Source organism: Varanus komodoensis, unplaced genomic scaffold (assembly GCF_004798865.1).
Source record: "Varanus komodoensis strain SLA01 unplaced genomic scaffold, ASM479886v1 scaffold130, whole genome shotgun sequence".
In the NCBI taxonomy this organism is placed as follows: domain Eukaryota; kingdom Metazoa; phylum Chordata; class Lepidosauria; order Squamata; family Varanidae; genus Varanus; species Varanus komodoensis.
In genome coordinates, this window is record NW_025335377.1 from 8,041 (window position 1) to 29,282 (window position 21,242).

Genomic DNA, 21,242 nt, shown 5'->3' on the forward strand with positions numbered 1-21,242 from the left:
AGATCTGTAGCCCAAACATGTTAGTCTGGGGAAGTCTGCAAGTATTCCGGTTTTGTAGAGAGCACTGTGGTGTAGTGGTTAAGAGCATGTGCCTGGAACTCAGGCAATTTGGGTTCGAGTCCCCACTCGACTATGGAACCAAGTGAGTGCTGGGCCAGTTGCAGACTCTCAGTCCAACCTTCCTCACCGGTCTGTTGTTGTGGGGATAAGATGGAGAGCTGGGGTAGGAGAATGTCAGCCGCTTTGCATTGATAAGAAAAAAGTGGGATACAAATCTAATAGATAAGTATGTTGATGCTGTCTCAAGGGATCACCCACTCCAGTCAGAATCCACATGAGCAATACAGGCAGACGCAGGCCACTCTGGATTTTTTGAAATATATAAAATCCCAATTTTTAATAGAAAGTTTAATGACTAAGTCCTCATTAAGACATCACCACCACCACTTTGGGAGAAAATATGCCACAAACTCCCAACAGCTACAGACAGCAGCACTCCACACTTCCGGTAAGTTGTGCATCCACGTGCAGGACAAGGTATCCCAGAATCCACATGGAAGCCGACTCTGGACCTTCAGAGGTGGGCTCAGTACTTCCATTCAGCTCTTCTAGCACCAGCTCTCCTGGCTCCCAGGCATGTACAAGATCCCACCCCTACCCTTCGGGGAGACAGACTCGCAAGGAATTTTCTTCAGAAGGGAAAAGTTTGTGGTTATGCAACAGGAGTAAATGACTCACCTGCCCCAAAACTTCATTTTGACAACTGCCAGTTGTCTTCCCTTCAGGCCTTGGGGCCCAAGCAGTTTTAACACGAGGTCATTATGAGTGGAGAAGGGAAATTCCCCCACTAAGCTGATTCACAGAGATCCTTGTCTTCCCCCGCCCACAAAGAAAAACCCAAGGCGAGGCTGTTCTTCTGTCTCTAGGTAGGGATGTGAGATGAAAAGCAACATTCCCCCAATCTCAGAAATGTAAACAAGGACTCCGGGACTGCTGCAGGTGAGCCCTTGCAAAGGCAGCCCAAGAAATTTGGGGTGCCCTTGCCACCTTACATTTTCAGCCACGGAGGCAGTGGAACGTCTATATGTTAAGCCTGAGTGGTAATTGGGAGGATGGAGCCCGGCCTTCTGCACCCACGCCCAGCCTCAGAGCTGCGCTGGGATGCAAAGGGCCAGCCTTGAGGTCTGGGCAGCTGCCATCAGCCAAGAGAGCAATCCAGAGCTAGACCAACAGTTCAATGCAGAAAAAGGGGCTCCTTCTATCCCTCTCCTACTATCCAGTTATTTCCCGAAGATCACATTTGAACAGCAGAGGATGCTGCCACGGAGGGGCACCTTTGGCACCGGTGTGATTCTTGGCTTATTGAGAGACCTGCTGGTACCAAAGTCCACCCCCTCCAACAGCTTTCAGCACCCCGAGCTTTGAAGTGGTATCCATACTTCGGGCCACGAGGAAAGGAACACACAGTGGGAGGTCAGAGAAGCGCTTGTGTGACCCCCGTTTCCAGCACAACAGCAGCGGCAACGCACGCACACACACGCGCCTCTTAGTGTTGTGACCACAGTCCCTGCTCAAAGAGCTTTTGTTCTCGGTTCCCGCAGCACACCTGCACAAGACGACACAGGTGCGCCCGCATCAGATCAAAACTTGTTGGCAAAAGGCTCGAGTCCAAACACCCGCCCGATCCAGTTTCTGCTTGAAAGAAAAAGCGACAGGCACTGCGGTGACATTCCCAGCCGGAGAAGTCGGGAAGGCAAATAAACCAGTCATTATCACCACACACGGACTTGGCCTCTGGGGCTTTTTTGCTCTTTGCAAGTAGTTGTGTTTGTGTAAAAGAGGAAGACGAGGTTGGACCACAGGATCTCAGCTGCTCAGGCATCCTGCAGGTCTGGAATGTCGGAAAGGATCATGGGAGAGCCCAGCTGCAGTTCCTGCTGGAGGGACTCCATGTCAGCCGGATTCATGCGGTGGACTTCCAGCCAGTCAGCGAGAAGGGAGGCCGAGAGTGGGGCCGAATCCCCTTGGCTACTCCAGGAAAGGAGAGACAAAGAAAAGAGGAGCGAGATGAACAGGACAGGACAAAGTAACTGTAAATATATGGACTTTTGCATGGGTTGCCTTTTCTCCAGACAGTTTGGGTAGAGGGATAATTACTGAAGGGTAGCCCTTTTTCATGCATTTATCCATTCCTTTATTTAAAATTTTTTTTGGTGCACCTTATCAAACCCTTTTTGGCTCTTTCTAGCTGCTATAATTTCATTTTTATACCACCCGTAACTGAAGTTCTCTATGAGGTTTACAACAAAGTGTAAGAATAATAAAATGCAATAGAAAAAAAACATTAACAAGAATTAAAATTAATCTACAATAGGATACAAAAATTAAAAGACAATAAAAAGAGACAGCCAAGAGTGAAAGAAAGCTGCTTGTGTCAGATCCCTGAATGATTTCCTCAGAGGGAGCGGTCTTAACCTGGTGCTAGAAAGAAAGTGGATTTGGTGCCAGGTGGGCTGGGTTAGGGTTAGATTGTTCTAAAGATGGGGGCTACCACAAAAAAGGCCCTCCTCCCAGTTGCCACCCTCTGAGCCTCAAGGGGTTAGAATGCAGAGGAAGTCCCCAGAGGATGAGCGCAGTGTCCAGGACTGAATTAAACAGTTGGGTCACAATTCCAGCACAAAGGCCCTCCTCCCAGCAGTCCGGCCCGGGGCTGCCCTGTCCCTCAGTGAAACCAGAGAAGGGACGCCGACATCAGCTGGAAGAGCCACGACCTCAGCCCCTTGGCTGCACAGGCCCCGTGGTGTTGTCCGCCACCAGTTCCCCAACAGGCTGTGAACATGCAAGTCTCAAACAAATCGCCCTGATCCACTTGCACAGACAGCCCTGACAGACCGGCCTCTTACCTCTCCCTGCTCTCGCCCACCATGTCAAAAGACTGGTTCAGAAACTCCTCCAGGTCAAACCCAACCCCATAGCCGGCACCGCTGCCTTTGGGAGTGCCCGAGAAGACGGGAGGCAGGAGATCTTCCACCTGGAATCAAGAAACAGGGAACATGTAGTGCGTACCAAGACCCCCCGTTTGCACACTGTCGGAGAGCTGTTCGAATCAGGGGACAAGTTAGCCGAGACTCAATACACCAGCCTTCTCCAACACGACTTCCAGATGTGTTGCACTATAACACCCATCATTCCCAGCCAGCATGGCCAACACATCGGGAGAGTGCCAGGCTGAATTCAGCTCCATTTAGTTTATTGGGGCTTTGGTCAAGATGGACATTTTTCCAGTCTGGACTAGAGTCAATCGACCAGTCAACTACTGAGCCAGGACTAAAAGCATTCTTACGTCAGTAACGCAAACCCCCAAACTAGCTGCACACACCACCAGCTTCAGCAAGATTCCAGACCCTCCCCCGGATTTCCACGGCACACACAGACCCTCTGCCTCATTGCAGAAGCTATGGACTCTCTGAAGACCTCGATATGAGAGATATGGGTTGCAACCTAGAATGCAGGGCACATCGGGGTGAGAGTGTCGGACTGAGGACCCGGGAGATCCGGGTTCTAGTGCCCACTCGGCCATGAAGCTCACTGCTGGTCCTAGGGCCAGGCATTCACTCTCAGCCTCACCTACCTTGCAGGGCTGTTGTTGTGAGGATAAAAACAGAACTTGGGTTCCTCACAAGAAGAAAAATCTGTGATATAAATGCAATGTAATGACAGTAATGCAAAAATGTGACAAAGACTCTGATGTCCAGGATCAAGCAATTCTGAGCATGTACAGAGGTCCCCCGACCCTTGTTTCCTGTGCTACCAAAAGAAAAGCCAGGCCATGTAAATTACCTTGGAAGAGGTTCCTTACTACCTTCCATGAGGAAACAAAGCAGGATATAAATAAAATGACACTGCCATGAAGTGACCTAGAAAAAAGAGGGCAGATCCTCCAGGATGGAATGGTACACAGCGACGTGCTGCTTCCCAGGCATCATTTCAGCCTACAGAGCCTGGTTCTTGAGGGCACCTTGCCGGGGAGCCCGCCCTACCGTGCCTTCCCTGGGCCCATAAACAGCCGTCCCTGGGCAATGCATTACCTGAGATTTGGAGAACTGCTGGGTCACCACATTGATATCCGGAGGTTCTGAGGGCAACTCCGCAGCCATCTGGTGCGGCAAGGCGCCCTGGGCATCTTCTCCAACCAAGCCCTGGGGCGGCTCGGGCTTGCCCATCTCCGGCAGGAAAAGGGGCTGCTCCATGCCTGCGCCAGCCCCAAAGCGCACCGTGGGCTCCGGCAGCGTGCCACTAGGAGGGGCCACCTCCGGCTGAGTCACCGGCAGCTGCCCCGCAACGGCCCAGCTCTCTGGCTGGGGAACGCCGCTCCAGGCGTTCAGGGCCGCCATGCTGTACGGCGCTTGGAAGATCTGGCCCGGGGCGAACTTGACGGTCAGCAGGCACTCCGGCTTGGAGGGGACGGCTTTGGGGCAAGCGGGGGCAGCAGGGGCGGCAACCAGGAATGGGGCCGTCTGCGCTGGGAAAAAGTGAACCACGTTGGCGTTGGCGCCCTGGACTGGGCCTAGTTCCGCACCCACCGGGACCAGAGTCAGCTTGGGTCCGATGGCAGGCACCTGCCGGTCAGAGAAAGCAAGGACTTCAGCAGGCGCGGGCGGGTGGCTGGAGGGGGCCGGTGGGACGTGGCTGGCGGGGGGCACCTTAGGCAGGATGTGGCCAGTAGCCCCCGCCTGTGGCAGGACTGGTGTTCCGTTCTGGCTCGGCTTGTTCTGGGTCCGGTCCACCATCTTGGCCCATCTTTCCAGAAGGTTCCGGTCATTTTCTGTCAGCATGTCCTTGTGCTCCCGCTCTTTCTCCTTCTTCTGCTTCTCCCGCTCCTTAGCCCGCTCCTGGCGGCGCTTGCGCTTCTCTTCTCGTTCACGCTGGCGCTCCTTCGCGGTCACTGGTCTCCGAGATGCTGTCTCAGGCACTTCTGGGGCAGAGGAAGACATATCTGTGGGGCAGAAGAGTGCTGCTTTACAAGACAGGGACATGGTGTGAATAAATACCTGCTCTCTTGCATCATTATTATCTCTATTAGCATTATTAACATCTTGTTAAATAGGAGACAAAGGAGAAGTTTCCGTTATCCCAATGTTTTCCCCCAAGGAGACTTAGGTGGTCATCCACCATTTTATCCTCATTAACTACTCTGGATTTGCCTGAGTACCAGTCCAACACTCTAACCACTACACCACACTGATCTTACTGTTGCCATACACTTTTACCATGGCTGAATTCACATGTAATGCTAAACCATGCTGTGTGGTTTCCATGTGATGTGGTTTCTTATTCGGGTTAGGCTGCCGGACAAGGTATGTTTTCTACCCTCCTGCCTCACTTCTCCCATTGACTGCATATATCCCACCATGCTCTGCGGCTGGAACTCATTCCCAGAATGCATCACTCCTGGATATGCTAGATGCCTCATCCTCACTGGTCTGCACACAGAGGCTGGGTGGCTAGAGCAGCTGCTGCAACCGCTGCTCTTTCCACCAAACTCTATGATAACCACTAGCTAACCACACATCTGACTTCAGATGACCAATTAAGACACGGTGAAGCATGGAAATCATGCAAAAGACCATGGAAACGAGACATGCCAATGGGGTTCGGAAAACACAACAGCCCATCCCACAGAGGAAACTACAGTGGCTTGTCATTAAGTGTGAACCACCCAGCCTGTGTCTTTGCAATCAGCACTGAGCACATACTCAGCTTCACCCACATTCACACGTCAAGGGAACTACCTCCTGCCTGCCCCTGCCCTACAGTGCAACATTTCACCGCACACAAGCAACCCCATCTAGTTTTAATTTGAAAGGATATTCAGGAAGGGGGCGAAGGCCAGGCCTACTCCTAGTCTAAAAGGCCTGCAAAGCAGGCATCTGAAAGACTCACAGTGCCCCTTCAGCCTGCCCATTCTTTGGGACTGCCTGCGGAGGCCCTGACCCACCCACAATCCCTAAGATCAGCACCATTTTCTGCAGCACTGCCATTTCTAAAACACACCTTTCCACCACCCCACACACGTGTGTGCCAACCTGTTCAAGAGGGAGCCCTGAACGAAGGAAGCGCAAGCAACGCTGTTTCAAAACAGCGCTCAGCTGAGAGGACTGGGTGATGCAGTGCCTGCAGGTGCCAACCTGCTCCCTGACACTACCTTGGTGCCCAGCCAGTCATTTTGTGCTGGTGCCCCAGGACAGTTTCTCCAACAGCCAAAGGAGGCCCAAACGCAGGCCTCCCCACACTCCCCAGCACATGACGGGCCCTGCGTTTTCCTGAGCGCTCTGCCTCCAAATGATGCGTCATGGGCCAGGGAAAGGAGGGCGAGGGGAGGTAACCCAGCCCCTTCCCGCCGCTTCTTCACGCCATCCTACCTTTGTTCTTATTCAGGAGGGATTTTAAGAGGGCCGCCTTGGTGTCATCTGAGATTGCACCTTCCCGCTTGGGGGGAGCAGCCGGAGCCTCCACCTCGGCCTTCACCTCAGGCTGCACGACGGCCGCAGTGGCTGCGAGGGGAGACGTGAGGTCGATGGTCTCCATCAGTGGGTACGAGGCGGGAGACGCCATGGCGTAGTCCCCATTGGCCGCCCGGGGGGATCCAGCGCTGGGCATGTCGATGTCGTGGCAACTGAGGAGCAGTGCCGGGCTGGGGGCACCCCCCTCGCAGCCCCCAATCTCGGCCCTCCGCAGGGCCGGCTTGAAGCTGATTTGCCGGCGGATGCCTTCCCGACGCTCGTGGAAATCATTGATCTCTGCCACGATGGCTTCCTTGATCTGCTCCTTGGTCAGCACCTGCTTATCGAAGTCGAAATCGAAGGCCGGGATGCAGTCTGGCTCATCGTCGGGATCGTGGTACTTGGCCAGGAAGGGGGAGCTCAGGGCCTCCCCCACCGAGATGCGCTCGCGGGGGTCGAAGCGCAGCATCTTGGAGAGCAGCACCAGGGCCTTCCGGTCGGCATCCTGGTACAGGCTCTCCCACGGCACCGGCTGGCGCGACGGCAGGCTCTGGATGTAGGCCCGCACCCGGTCGGCCCCGATGGAGTGCACCACCTTGGCCGGAGGGGTGCCCAGGACGGTGATGATGAGCTGCAGCTGGTGGATGTAGTTCTTTCCCGGGAAAAGCTGCTTCCGGCCGAGCATCTCGGCAAAGATGCAGCCGACCGACCACATGTCGATGGCCTGGGTGTACTCGTGCAAGGACAGCATCAGCTCGGGGGCCCGGTACCAGCGTGTGGCCACGTACTCCGTCATGAAGTACTTGTACTCGTCCGGCTTGGTGCAGAGGCCTCGGGCCATTCCGAAGTCGCCGATCTTCAGCTCGCAGTTCTCATTGATGAGCAGGTTGCTCGGCTTCAGGTCCCGGTGGATGACGTTGGCCGAGTGGATGTACTTGAGGCCCCGGAGGAGCTGGTAGAGGAAGTAGCGGACGTGCTCCAGGGTGAGGGGCTGCGAGGAGTGGATGATCTGGTGCAGGTCGCTCTCCATCAGGTCCAGCACGACATACCTGGCCAGGGGAACAAGGACACTTCAGTCTGCTGAGCCAGATGCTCAGTGGGTGGCTTTGGGCCAATCACGCGGGCACACACTTACACTGAATTGGCCTACCTCATAGGGTTGTTGGGAGGACGAAATGCACATGAGCAGGGAAATCATGTATGTCTCCGGAGATCTTCGGAGAAAAGGTATGCCAGAAAGGGGAAATATACGACAGGTAACCGCTAACAATATGGTACTCCAGGTGAGTGGTCTGTAGTACTGTAGGAGGTAGTTGCTCATTCTAAATTCATGGTTCTCCCTCTCCTCATTTTGTCCTCACAACCATCCTTCAAGGTATACACCAAGTCGGTGTGCTTCATGGTGAAGTGGGGATTTGAACCCGAACCTCGGATGTCTTAGCCTTACACTGTGAGCATTTTATTTTGCTTTTATTTTATTTCTCCCTTCAGTGGGAAATTCTAGACACTGAAAGGATCTTGAGCACAATCTGGGGGGTAAGATGGCAAACATGAATACAGAAAGAGACCCGTCCCCATGCCCAACAGAGGCCCCAAAACTAGCAATCCAAACAAGAAAGACGCCCGGGAGCTGCACTTCCCAGTTCCTCAAGACTTCTCTTAGTCCCAAGCAATGTATTTGACTCTACATGTAACTACTGCAGCGAGGATTGCATTTGCCCAACCTTGGAAGAGTGAAGAGCCACCTACCGACGAACTGATTCTAAAAAAGATCTTGGACTGTGCAGAAATGGACAGATTGACTTTGTCTCTGAAGGAGAAAGAGGATACAGACTTCTATCAGACTTGGGACTCTTTTTATCATTGGCTAGAGAAACGGGACTATGCATAGATTTAAATATGTTTATAGTTTAACATAAAAAGAAAAAATGTAGGAGGCTGACCCAGTAGGTCTGAAGTTTTTGATGATTTTTTTTTTTAGTTTCTTTTTCTTTAGGTTTATTAAGAATAAAACTTTTCTTTAAAAAAGACTTCTCTTAGTCCTTTGTCGTCCAAGAGACAAGGATGTCTACAAGGGTTGCATTTCAACACCAGTTATGGTTTCTTTAGGAAATCCCAATCTCCAAAGAGCCTGCACTAATCTATAGGGGTTCCTTCTGCTCTGGAGTTTGGGCAGCCTGTCTCACTGGTCACGATGAACAGGGCGCCTCCTTCGCTTGGGGGATGCAAGGAGAAGCACTTACACAGACTTAAATTCGGCATAAGGCACGGAGGGCTTGAGGATGTCCTTGATGGCAATGATGTTGTCGTGCTTGAAATGTTTGAGGATCTTCAGCTCACGCAGCGTGCGCTTGGCATTCATCACCACATCGAAGGCATTGGGGATCTTCTTGATCGCCACCTGCTGGCCTGACAAGGGGAAAAACGGGAAATAAGCTGGAAGTGCAAGAGACAGTGTGGTCAGAGGGTTGGACTGGGACTCCGGAGATCTGGGCTCTACTTCCCACTTGCCCGGGAAGCTCAAGGGGTGACTTTGTGCCAGTCTCACCCAATCAGCCTAACCTACTTCACAGGGTTGTTGTGAGGAATTTCTGGGGAGGAAGTTGCTTCTATAAACCACCCTGGATTCTTTACAGGAAAAAAGCAAGATGGAAATATAACAAACAGAGTTCAGGGAGGTGCATATTTCTTGTCTCTTCTGTGTCATAGATTTGCCTCTCCACCCAGAACAGCATTTTCCCCTCTCTAAATTAGCAACTAAAATGGTGGGAAGCAAAATGTGGGAGATACACTATGGTCATTTCTTCACTCACCCGTGTCCTTGCGGCGTGCTGAGCTCACGACACCATAAGCCCCGGTGCCGATCGTCTCAATGACCTCATATTCATCCCCAACCTCAAAGGTTACGTCAAAGGATCGGGCCTTCAGGATGGCTAGATTCTTGGCTGCCACTGTGGCCTGATGGGAAGACTCTTGCTTGGCTTGTCCCTGAGCCGCTTCTTCTCCTTCATCTTCTATCGGTGGCTCTGCCATCGTCTGTAATTTTCCACCACAATGTACCACCAGTGACAAAAAAGACAAGCATGTCATTAAGGACTGCTCCCTGCCACACAAGCCAGCCTGCCCACTCAGATTACAGTCAAAGGCCCCGTTTCATACTCTTGGCAGGTCATCACGTACGGCAGGTCCTTGACAGTGGTGGCCCCCACACTTCAGAATGCTCTCCTGCGAGAATCTCCCTGGGCTCCCTCACTTGCCTTCTGACACACAGTGAATGTAGCAGGTCTTTTTTCAGTGAGCAATTGGATCCCGTAATAACTGAATGTACCTTGTCCACATGTCTGGTGTGTGTTTGCACATACATGTGTGCAATGGTTCCAAGTGTTATAAGACTGTGTTCTTCTAATTGCAGGCAAGTTTCAGAAGGGCAAGGAGGGTAAAAGAGTATTAGCAAAGCGAGGAAGGGTACAAGAAGGGAAAAATAGATACTTTTCAGTCTGTCGAGAGGTCAGTCAGCGGTTCACAGAATCAGAAGAGGCAGCCTTCTTTTTAGAATCATAGACAGTGCTGTGAAAGGCATTTAGGATTTATAAGGGCAAAGGAAAGGAAAGCGGATAACCGGAGGACTTATTAGGGAGAGTTAAAGTCTAGTATTGTCAAGTAGTATGAGGGCGTGAGAAATAGAAGCTGAGAGAAACCTGGAACGATTAAGCTTGGGTAAGTAAAATAAGGACCGATCAATGTACCTTCAAGAGGGAAAGGAGGACTTGAGAGTGCCGAGTGATTGTGAAAAGAAAGAGTGAAATACCTCAGTCAGAAGTTATTACTATACACTGTTTTATTCTCTAAGAAAATAAATTACTGAACATCTCAAAACCAATACACTTGTACAAATAAAGTGTGATTCTGCTTATGGTTAACCAAGAGTCACAGATTGTTTGAATACCAGTGTTTCATCCCGGGGACCACAAAGTCCGGCAAAGAAGTTAATTAATGAAATTGGAATTACATCCTTGGTGGCATCGTTACATAGTGAGAAAAAGAGGGACGTTAAAGACACACCACAGCCACACCATTTACAGGACAGAATGCTTGGCAATGCGTCTCAATTTGCTGCTCCATTTCTTATGTAAGAAATTTCATTTGTAGACGGGCTTTCTGCTGTCACTGTAAGCAGTTCATTCTGTGATTAGTATTTCCATTTCAGAATTCTCAATGGGCAGAGAAGAGAGAGCCATATTGCAGATAAATTATAGATAACTGACTGACAGCAAGATTATGAGATAGATATATAATAAGGCTTATTTGACTCCGGGGGATGGTGGAGGACAGGAAGGCCTGGAGGAATGTTGTCCATGGGGTCGCGATGGGTCGGGCACAACTTCACGACTAACAACAACAAGAACACCATGGCCACCAATTTGGATGGCTTTAAAGGGGGACTGGAGAAGGCTATCCATGCTGCTAGTCCTGATGGCTCAATGCTATCAGAGAAAGTATCCCTGTGCACACCAGTTGCTGGGGAAGATGGGCAGGTGGGAGAGTGCAGGACTCACATCCTGCCTGGGAATTTCTCATGGGCAGCTGCTTAGCCACCATGTGAACAAAATGCAGGACTAGACAGACCCTTAGCATGATCCAACAAGGGCTCTTTTATGTTCACACACACACAACAGACACACACAGGCTGACATCAGTCAAGAGAGCTATCAGCAATGCAGATTATACTCATCTATTAGCTGTATATCCCACTTTTCTCCTTTTTTAAAGAACTCAAAGCAGCTTACATCATTTTCCCCCTCCTGCTCTATATGTTATCATATCTCCACAACAAGAACCCTGTGAGGTAAACTGGGCTGAGAGTCTGTGACTGGCCCAAAGTCACCCAGTTGGCTACATGACTGAGCAGAGAACTAGAACCCAGATCACCTGAGTCCCAGTCCTGCATACTTGACCACTACACCACACTGCCGCCTGGTAGTGTGACAAGCCAATGACAGGGAAAATGGTCAAATGATTAGCTGAAAGGGAGTTAGGATACGGGAAGGGTATAAAATGGGACTATCCCTTCTTTCACATCATGAGACACACACACCAAAATACACATCCTTAATAGGCACAAATCGAAGACAGGAATTCACTAGAGCTCATCATGCCTTAGGGTGCCGAAAAAGGAAGTCTTTTATTCCACGCTGTGAAGGAACAGCTCCCTCACAACCTGTGGATGTTGCAACGAAGGTAAAATGGACAATGGCAGCTACTCCTTTTCTTCAACTTCTCAGATAAAGAAAACAAACTGCGGGAAGGGGAAGAGGGCTGCAAAAGGAGAAGAAAGCCCGGCCCCTTCTGCAAAGGAATGCAAGGAAATCATGATGGGATGGACAGCACAAGACTTCCCGGCCGACATAAAGTGGCAATACCCGGGAATGGAGGCACGAGCGCAGGGGAGAGGGGTTCGCAGCGCACCCGTCAGAAAGTGGGACGGAGATTTTTATGGGACGGAGGTAGGAAAGGGGCAGCCCCTTTCTTTTCTTCCTCCTGTTCATAATAGCTAGAGGATAGGAAACAGGCTGCTCTGCAGGAGGAGGGTGGGGAGCAGAACTGAGCAAGACTATAGGGGCCACTGTGCAAGCCAAAATTATGGGCTAGAAAGGGAGGAGCTGCTTCCATAGGGTGGGGGAGGAGAAGCATGGGCGAACCGAGGAGGTGGAGATGGATTGTGAGTCTTGTCCAGGGAACCGGTGGGTGAGCAAAGACAGAGAAGCTTTTTGGGGAGAGAAGAACGAGGATTAAAGAATAGGGATGCCCATCACCTGCGGGAGAGGGGCTATACTGTGGGATCGACGGAGCTGTATTGAAAGAGGCGGAGAGATGACGGTGGGGGAGCGCTGCGCATTCACCCCCCCCACCCCCCACCCCGAGGCGTGCTGCTTTCCTGGATAGGGAAAGGACTGCTCACCTCAACGAGATCCCCTGGCGAACCTGGGCGGTTCCCTCTCTGGTCCGCTAATGCCCTGCCTGCTTTATTTCAGCCCAGCTCTCCTCCCCAGAGTGCCCGGATGTTACGGCTTCGAATCCTCTCCGGCCAATCAGAACGCGGGCGGGGCGGGGCCACAGCGGCGAAGTCTCCCAGGGACCACGCAGTCGCGCTTACCTTTTTTAATTTATTTTTGCAAAGTCCCGCCTCCTCTGCCTTCAAGGAACTAATCGGAGCGCAGAGCAAGGCCCGTGAACCAGTAACAGAAGGACAATGGGTTTTTATTTCTAAGAACGATGGGGAAGGAAGGAACCTGTCACAAACCGATGCATGTGCAAACACCATGCAGAGCTCCATAAGCTGCAGATGCAGTGAGAGGGAAGCTTCATCAGTTGCTGTGCCGCCCGCGAAAGCAGGAGATCTTGCGTTAGATTAGGTTTAGATTGCGATTTATATCCTGCCTTTTTCCTACAAAGGGCTCAAGGCAGCTTACATCTCCTCCTCCATCTTATCCCCACAACAACCACCCTGTGAGGTAGGTTGGGCTGAGATTCTGTGACTGGCCCAAAGTCACCCAGTTGGCTCTGCTACCATGTTTCACCAACTTAGGAAACTGGCTCCTGAATGGCAGATGCCCATGTTGATGGGAATCAACATTTTGGACCGCAAGGGGAGTTGGATGCATTGTCAGGCATCACACTTAGCTAGAAAAAGGCTCCACAGTAGCCTCCAGATGTGTTGGACTATACAACCCCCATCAGCCCCAGCCACTAGCCATAGTGGTTGGACAAGGCTGGCAGTTGTAGTCCAAACCGTAGGTCTGAGCCCCTTCAGCCCATGTGGAATCATCTTACCTGCAGATCAACCCATGGAATGCACTGTAAGAAATGCCCACAGTGATGAGTCCCTTAAATGGGGTGGGGAAGAGTCGCTTTTGGAGCAATTATTTACAACACCAGCAACTGAAATAAGCTGCATGTTGCCAGGGAAAGACTGAGTAGGTGGGGTGTCAGAGAGACAGACACTTGAGTGGCACTAGCTGGTAAAATCCACACAGAAAATCTTTCCTGTCTCTAATATGGAATGTGCTCCCCAGAGAGGTCCACCTGGCGCCGACGTTACACTCCTTCTGGCGCCAGGTAAAGACCTTTTTATTCAACCATTATTCAACCCTCATTTTAATAATCAAGGGTTTTAGATGTTTCAAGATTTTTTTCTCTCCACAGCTACATTTCGATTCTTTTCTTCCCTTTTCTCTAGGTTCATGATGTGTTGTTTTATATTGTTTTAATAATTGAGGTTTCATTATTGTATTATTGTAATTTTATATTCTGTAAGGAATCCTGAGCACTTGTCGGAAGGACTGGATGAAGATGAAGATGAAGAAGAAAAAGAACAAGATCATCTTTTTGGTTCCTGCAACCCCAAAGCCTGTGGGTCCTGAAATTCTATACCAGTGATGGTGAACCTTTTAGAGACCGAGTGCCCAAACTGCAACCCAAAACCCACTTATTTATCGCAAAGTGCCAACACTACAATAAAACCACTCGGATGAGTCATGGCTCATGATGTCATTGACTGGCGCCACTATTCCTTTCCGAGCATGCGCATGGCCCCTGTGTGCACTGTTATCCAATGTGTGCACTGTTATCCAGCTGCTGGGCTGATGTTGGGGCGGCTTGGCTCACATGACAACAGAGAGGGCTCTGCATGCCTGCTGTGGCACGCGTTCCATAGGTTCACCACCACTGCCCTAACCCTACCCTGGTGCACTCCTCTAACCCTAATATAGGGGTAAAGTTCCACTGAAAAGAGGGCGATTTTGAAAAAGCTGTCCTTGAGTAGCTTTTTCTGCACAGCTCATCATTTCTGCCCCTTCTAAACACATTCCAACCATCAAAATCACACCAAGACACCTCGTTTTTGTAACCCCAACCCAGTGATGGTGTACCTTTTTGAGACCGAGTGCCCAAACTGCAACCCAAAACCCACTTATTTATTGCAAAGTGCCATCACTACAATAAAATCTGAAAACTGAGGTTTTAGTTTAGAAAAAACAACTCACAGCCAGTCAGCAGCGCACTGACCGGCCATGTGAAAGCTCAGACGAGTCACAGCTAATGAGTTGCGGCTCGCAATGTCATCACCTGGCGCCTCTGCTCCTTTACGAGCATGCACATGGCCCCTATGTGTGCTGTTATCCGATGCTCAGCTGCTGGGCTGATGCTGGGGCGGCTTGGCTCGCGTGCTGACAGAGAGAGCTCTGCATGCCCACTGTGGCACGTGTGCCAGAGGTTCACCACCACTGTTCTATACATCCAAGCCCTCACTTTATGATCCTTCATTCACTCATGTATCCCAGTAAGGAAAACAGTTCTCTCTTCACAATCCCAGGACTTAAAACTACCACCCCATCTTGTGTGAATGTCTAAATTTCCCATGGGGCCAAGAGGAGGAAACATTTTTATAGTTTAACTGTTTCCTTCTAAAGTCCTTGTGGCTTTCTTTTTAAAATAAAACCCTTACATTTATGACAGACACAAATTCTCAGACACTTATTGAATGTGTAACAAGGAGATCCTTTTAGATTATTTACTGAACCAATGCAAACCACAGCAAGCCAAGAGATAAAAGGTAGAGGAAGGGAGTCTTGAGGACACACAGTCTGGTTCCTCTGGAGGGATTCTGAGCCAAGGATAAAAGGCAGAGAATATTTAAAATCTGAAAAAGCAGTGACTGAAGACACCATCACACCCGGTTCACAACTAAATCAGTTGCTCTCTGCCTCTGCAGAAAGAAGTTGAAGAAACAAAGGAGAGCAGCGGACTCGGAGAGGCTACCTTCCTTCATTTGAATTTACAGTTCACTATGTCAAGTATCTAGTAGGATCCAGGAGTGCAAGATTGTTGGGGTTAAAATCCAGTTCTGGAAAAAGGGAAGAGATCTGGAAGGAATTTACACTCCCATCTTCCATCCTATGCCCATTTGCTTGATAAACACTCTGCCGTGCAATTGCTAAAGATACATTCAGATTCTTTGCTCATTGCTCCTCTGGCCAGAGTGCCTCCTCCTCTGATGCCAAATGCACAGGAGTTGCGGTGGGCCGGAGTGGGGCACTCACAACAAGGTGCTTTCCCGTGCCCTTTACTGCTCTCCTGTAGGCCAGCCTTCCCCAACCCGGTGCCCTCCAGATGTACTGACTGCAATTGCCATCACTCCTAACCAGCATGAAGGGAGCTTCTTCCCAACACATCCAGATAAAGTTGATCCACGGCCTCAAAACAACCTTTCAGAAGAAATTGTGAGGCTGAGCCACGCTCAGATTAGGTCTCGCTCCGCTCCCCATCCGCGTGCTTCATGCGTCCTGCGAACTGCCCAAGTCGGCCTCCTCAGCCAGGGACCCCCCCTCCTCGCCGGGGGACACGGGCAAGGGGCGATGCACACGCCGGTGGGAGTCCAGGTGCCCCTTCTTGCCGAACGACCTCCCGCAGTCGGCGCACTCGTAGGGCCGCTCGCCCATGTGCTGCCGCCGGTGCTCCACGAGATGCGTGCTCTGCGTGTACCTCTTCCCGCAGTCCCCGCAGACGTACGGCCGCTCCTGGGTGTGCACCCGCCGGTGGCGCGCCAGGTTGGAGCTGCGCCCAAAGGCCCTGCCGCAGTCGGCACACGCGTAGGGGCGCTCCCCGCTGTGCACCCGCCCGTGGGCCAGCAGGTCCGAGCTCTGCCCGAAGCTCTGCCCGCACTCCTGGCACCGGTAGGCCTGCTGCGCCGTGGGCAGGTGCGACCGGCGGTGGCGGGCCAGCGTGGCCGCCTCCGCGAAGGACTTGCCGCAGAAGCTGCACCCGTAGGGCCGCTCCCCGCGGTGCGTGGCCCGGTGCCGCTCCAGCTCGGCCGGCTCCACGAAGCGCCGGCCACACTCGCCGCAGCGGTGCGGCCGGACGCTCCCCTCGGCGTGGGTCACGTAATGCCGGGCCAGGTCGGGCCGCCGGGCGAACCGCCGGCCGCACAGGGAGCAGGCGAAGGGCCGCTCGCCCAGGTGGCTCCGCCGGTGCTGCAGCAGGTTGGAGCTGGTGCTGAACTGGCGGCCACAGTCCGGGCAGCTGTACGGCTTTTCGCCCGTGTGGGTGCGGAGATGCTGCACAAGCGTGGGCCGGCCGGCAAAGGCCTTGCTGCAGTACTGGCACGAGAAGGGGCGCTTCCCCGAGTGGACCTGGCGGTGGTTGGCCAGGGCGGAGTTCTGCCGGAAGGTCTGCCCGCACTCCAGGCAGCGGTAGGGCCGCTCCTCCGTGTGGATGCGCCGGTGCTGGGTCAGCGTGGTGCGGTGCCCGAAGGCCTGGCCGCAGTCCGGGCACGAAAAGGGCCGCCCGTTGACGTGGATGAGCTGGTGCTTGGTCAGGATGGACAGGTCGGCGTAGGCCTTGCCGCACTCCCCACACACATAGGGCCTCTCGCTCGAGTGCAGGGCCCGCTGGTGCCGGACCAGGGCCGACCGGACGCCGAAAGCCTTGCCGCACTCGCCGCAAACGTATGGACGCTCTCCACGATGGGCCCGAAGGTGGCGGACGAGGGCCGAGGACTGCCGGAAGCGGCGCCCGCACTCCGTGCAAGCGTAAGGGAGCTCCCCGGTGTGGATGAGGCAATGCCGGACGAGGGCCGAGTGGCTGGCCAGGCTGCGGCCGCATTCGCCACAGATGTGGCGCGGCTTGGGGGGGCGCGGCTTGGCGACCAGGCCCATCCCGGCGGCTGCCCACTTGCCGACAGCCTCCTCATCAGAGCCGTTCCCGGAGAGAGAGCTCTGCCGAGAACGGATTTCTTCTGGCTCCTCCCCGCTGGATCCCCCTCTTGCGGGAGAACCACCCTGGTAAACAAAAGACTCCGATTCTCCCACGGCATCTGCTTCCCAGTAAGCAGCTCCATCCACTTCCTCCCCGTTGGGACCCCCCATCGCCAGGGCCATCTCAGTCTCCGCCCCCAGTGGGGATCCCTCCTCATACCCGATGACCTCGGATTCCTCCCCCAGAGAATCCGCCCTGGCCAGGGACGCCTCGGGACACAGGACCAGCCCAGCTTCACTGGGGTCTTCTCCTTGGCAGGAGGCCTTCTCCTCTGCTTCCTCCATCACAAACTCAACCTCCGGCAGGGGACCCTTTGGATAAGAAAGTAGGTCTGTTTCTTCCCCCAAAGAGCTTTTCCTTTTGGTGGCCTCCATTTCGACAGAGATTTCCCTAATGTCCTCTACATCTGACATAGATCCAACGTCACTCTGCTCCTCAATCACCACCACGGAGCTACTGTCCGAGGTCTCCTCCCCACTGGGTTCTGCTCTCCGTTGCACAAGACTCTCCAAGCATTGCCACGCCGACCACGCCATTCTGCTCCCGCTGTCTTGAAGCTCCTTGGAGGCAGCTGCTCTAGACAAACTGGGCTTTTCCACAGAGAAAGCTCCTGGGAATATTTGCTGCTGGTGATCCATTTCTCAGGACAAATGGTTCTCCTCATTCTCAGTTAGATTCTAAAGTGCCCCTGCAGAAAACAAAATAAGGAGGAGGAGAACACACATGGAAAATGAAAAATTATATCTGCACAGAGGAGAAGGATGTTTCTGTGTATGTCAACCCATGAATGGGCAAAAGTAAGAATAAGAACACAGTTAGACCTCTGGTTGATGTGCAGAAGAACTGGAAAGTTTTCTGACTTTCAGTTGTCTAACTGCAGCAGCAAAAGCAAAAGGATTTGTCTCCTGGCCTGTCTAAATTAGGATGCTGAAATAAAGAAAGCTCTGAAGGCAGGCAGAAGGAACCCAGAGTTGTTTTTTGAGTGAAAGGGCTACTAGTTCAGTGCTGGTACTGAAAATAATTTTTTTTGGTCTAAGCTGCATGCTCAGAGGCACCCTGTTCCTTAATTCTACTAGGTCAGTCTTCTCCAACCTAGTGGATTTCAGAAGCATGAAATCTGCCCATTGCTGGGTTAGCCCATTCCTACAAGGATAGCAGCTATCTAGTGCTCTCTGACAGGTAGCATTGCATATTAGATAAGAAGCTGAAGCTTTTAATACAAAGCTTTGAACTCTTAGCTCTCCTTATTCACCTCTAAGGTATTAGCAGCAGTTCTAAAAACATACACACAAGGTTAGGTTGTGTTGTGTTGTTTTGTTTACAAAGGTTGAAAGGGTTATACATAGTACTGAAGAAGACAGACAGGTCTCCTACCCAATAGCAGGGCATAGTACTGGAACATATGAAGAAAGAGTAGGTTGGAAAGTATCTGAGCAGAGTGAGGTTTCCTCACAAGTGAGTAACCTGCTCCATGGATTAGGGCAAATGCATCCAGATCAGATGCTGAGATCCTTGAGATCTGCTGGTTGTGGATTTCCAGGGAATATCAGGCTGTACAAAGTAGGAAAATGGATATTGGCCTAGATGGACCACTGACTTGACTCAGCAGCTCTCCTATCCTAATGAGGCCTATTACTCTTCTTGCTTTGCCAAATGAAGCTGAGGGCTCATAAGGGGCTTGTGTGATGGCCCCAGCTTTTAGGGGATGCAGCACCATCGGAGTTTGGAGGGGCAGCCAGAGGGAAGGAGAGTTGCAGTTTGAATTTAAGCAAAAAGAGAGATAAATAAAGAGAACTATGAGTTGGCTGAAGATGAAACACCATTTGGATGGTGTCGTTTTCTTTGGAGAACCTCATGCAGGAAAATGCATGGCCATAATAGTAAATAAAACTGATATCACAAAGAGGCCACAAATATCCATGTGTCAGAAGGAAACTAAGTTGCGTACCCACTTCCAATTCCTGTTGGAATTACTGTGATTTGCTTCTAAGCAGAGGTGGATAAAAGGGCACTGAAACCTTGAATGTTTCTCCTTGGTCATCACTGACAGGGGAAACAGGTATACGAAACCTAAAGTTCTTATGGCACCATTTCCAAATAGTTCTTAGCCCTCTATCTTCTGCTCTTAAATAGCCAGAATCTCTCAATCTTTTATACAAGAATGTACAAAGAAGCCTACCAGATCTGCTTAAGACCAGCCTGGCCAAGCTGGCTGGGAATGATGGGCACTGCAGTCCGATGCATCTGGAGGGCATCGGAGGAAGGCAGGGCGAGGCCAACCGTATCTCAACAGATATCAACCAGAAGCTTCTGGGAAGCAACCAAAAGGGCAGGAAGGCAAATGCATCTGCACACAGAGTTAGTTGCCCCCAGCATCCGTCAGTACAGAAGGTCAGGGCAAATTAGTTCTGTTTAGCAGTCACTGTCTGTCTTCTCTCCCTGGCAGCCCTGCTAAAATCTCCCTTTGTTCCCAGGTTCACATACACAGAGAATTTGCTGAACTCAAATAACCCATCTGACTGCTTGCTTGCCTCACACCACCCTGAGCGTGCCTGCATGCACACGCGTGTGCACGCACACAGAGCACTCTGGAGCAAAGGCGAAGGGCACTAATGCACAAGCCAAAGGCCATGTTGCCTTAAAAAGGGAATGCAGAATACATCCAGCACGAAGACAAACTCCCAGCTGACATTCCCATTTTTCAGTGGAACCAGCTGCCCGGAGAGGTGGTGGGCTCTCCCACACTAGAGACATTCAAAAAGAAACTGGACAGCCATCTGAATGGGATGGTGTAACTTGATGTCCTACAACAGCAGGGGGGTGAACTCAATGGCCTTCATGGCCCCGTCCAATTCTACTATTCTATGATTCTATGATTTGATTTGATTTGATTTGATTTGATTTGATTTGATTTGATTTGATTTTTGGCAGCCATCTGGTCATTCCTGCAAGGACACTCAAGTGAAACCAGAATGAATTCCTTCCTTCCTAACATATATTAGAGGTCAAGTTATCGCCATTACAATCATATGGATTCTTCTTTTTTAATGTAGATATATTCATGAACAGGAATGCAATCAGATACAATATTAATTTAATTTGGTCTTTTTCGTTTCTATGTTTGATCTATTATCATTATTTGTGATAATAACATCACGACTTACATAATATCTTGCCTTTTTTCCTGCAAGGAACCAAGACAGCTTATATGGTTCTTCTCCTAGCCATTCCATCCTCACAACAACCTTGTGAGGTAGGCTGAGAGGAGAGACAGGAACTGTCCCAAAGTCCCCCAGCGAGCGTCACGGCCTAGCAGAGAAGCCAACCCCGGTCTCAGACTCTCATCACTACACCACCCTGTCTTTTAAGTGCCTTAAAACACCCCTATCCCGCTTTAAGTTGCAGGCGGCCCAAAGCAATTCAGCAATCCCACGATTTAACACCCCCTCCGTATGAACAACGCAGATGGACCCCTTTGATGCCCTCCGTTGGCGGATTCCCACGACAGAGCTTACCCGCTAGGATTCAGGTCCATCCCATCTTCTGGAATAAACGCAGCGAAGAATTTTTGGAAAAGGAAGCAAAAGAAAGTAACAACTCCTACATTATCCCCGTGCAAAGGAAGATAGATTCAACCAGGCTTTTCTTTGGAGTCGGGTTTCCTTTGCAAGGAAGCTTGGGAAATACAATGCCAGAGAGCACGCCGGGAGGTGTAGTTTTCTTTTAAACCTTTCCTCTGAAAAAAGCAGGACGCGTTGTATTTCTGCCGTGGGCTTTTGTCCCCTCCTGCCTCGGGAGTCGACTTTCTCCTCCTTTTATCCTCACAGAAACAGGCTTTGGAGACGGTGGATGCAGAGTGAAGCTTGCTCAGCAACTTTTCTAGCTGAGGCGGGATTTGAACTCGGCTCCGCCAACTCCCTGGCCAGC

The 21,242-nt window shown here is 51.4% G+C and overlaps 2 protein-coding genes across 6 annotated transcripts; both read right to left on the bottom strand.

The window, feature by feature from the left end:
• Positions 1 to 394: 394 nt before the first annotated feature.
• Positions 395 to 12,583, bottom strand: MAPK7 (mitogen-activated protein kinase 7). 5 transcript variants are annotated; one of them, XM_044422587.1, is made up of 7 exons: positions 12,463 to 12,583; positions 9,317 to 9,539; positions 8,747 to 8,912; positions 6,423 to 7,552; positions 4,089 to 4,996; positions 2,904 to 3,031; positions 395 to 2,028 (listed from the first exon to the last, which is right to left on the bottom strand). In XM_044422587.1, the coding sequence occupies exons 2-7, from the start codon at positions 9,534 to 9,536 to the stop codon at positions 1,875 to 1,877; spliced, it is 2,706 nt and encodes a 901-aa protein (XP_044278522.1). In that variant the 5' UTR covers positions 9,537 to 9,539; positions 12,463 to 12,583; the 3' UTR covers positions 395 to 1,874. The 5 variants fall into 5 exon arrangements, with proteins under 5 accessions (XP_044278522.1, XP_044278520.1, XP_044278519.1 ...); XM_044422585.1 differs by having other exon boundaries at positions 9,317 to 9,566; positions 12,463 to 12,513; XM_044422584.1 differs by lacking the exon at positions 12,463 to 12,583 and having other exon boundaries at positions 9,317 to 11,254.
• Positions 12,584 to 15,835: 3,252 nt separating this feature from the next.
• LOC123019584 (zinc finger protein 345-like) lies at positions 15,836 to 20,891 on the bottom strand. The gene is made up of 2 exons (XM_044422565.1): positions 20,831 to 20,891; positions 15,836 to 18,003 (listed from the first exon to the last, which is right to left on the bottom strand). The coding sequence occupies exon 2, from the start codon at positions 17,951 to 17,953 to the stop codon at positions 15,836 to 15,838; it is 2,118 nt and encodes a 705-aa protein (XP_044278500.1). The 5' UTR covers positions 17,954 to 18,003; positions 20,831 to 20,891.
• Between the last annotated feature and the right edge of the window lie 351 nt (positions 20,892 to 21,242).

Bases quoted from the DNA above. Each gene is read 5' to 3' on its own strand.
- LOC123019584 (XM_044422565.1), bottom strand. From the start codon at position 17,953: ATGGATCACCAGCAGCAAATATTCCCAGGAGCTTTCTCTGTGGAAAAG.
- MAPK7 (XM_044422584.1), bottom strand. From the start codon at position 9,593: ATGACATGCTTGTCTTTTTTGTCACTGGTGGTACATTGTGGTGGAAAA. The intron at 7,553-8,746 runs GTAAGTGCTTCT...TCCCCTGGCCAG, and splicing joins TATGCCGAATTTAAGTCTGT to GTATGTCGTGCTGGACCTGA. The intron at 3,032-4,088 runs GTAATGCATTGC...TCTTGATTCCAG, and splicing joins AGCAGTTCTCCAAATCTCAG to GTGGAAGATCTCCTGCCTCC.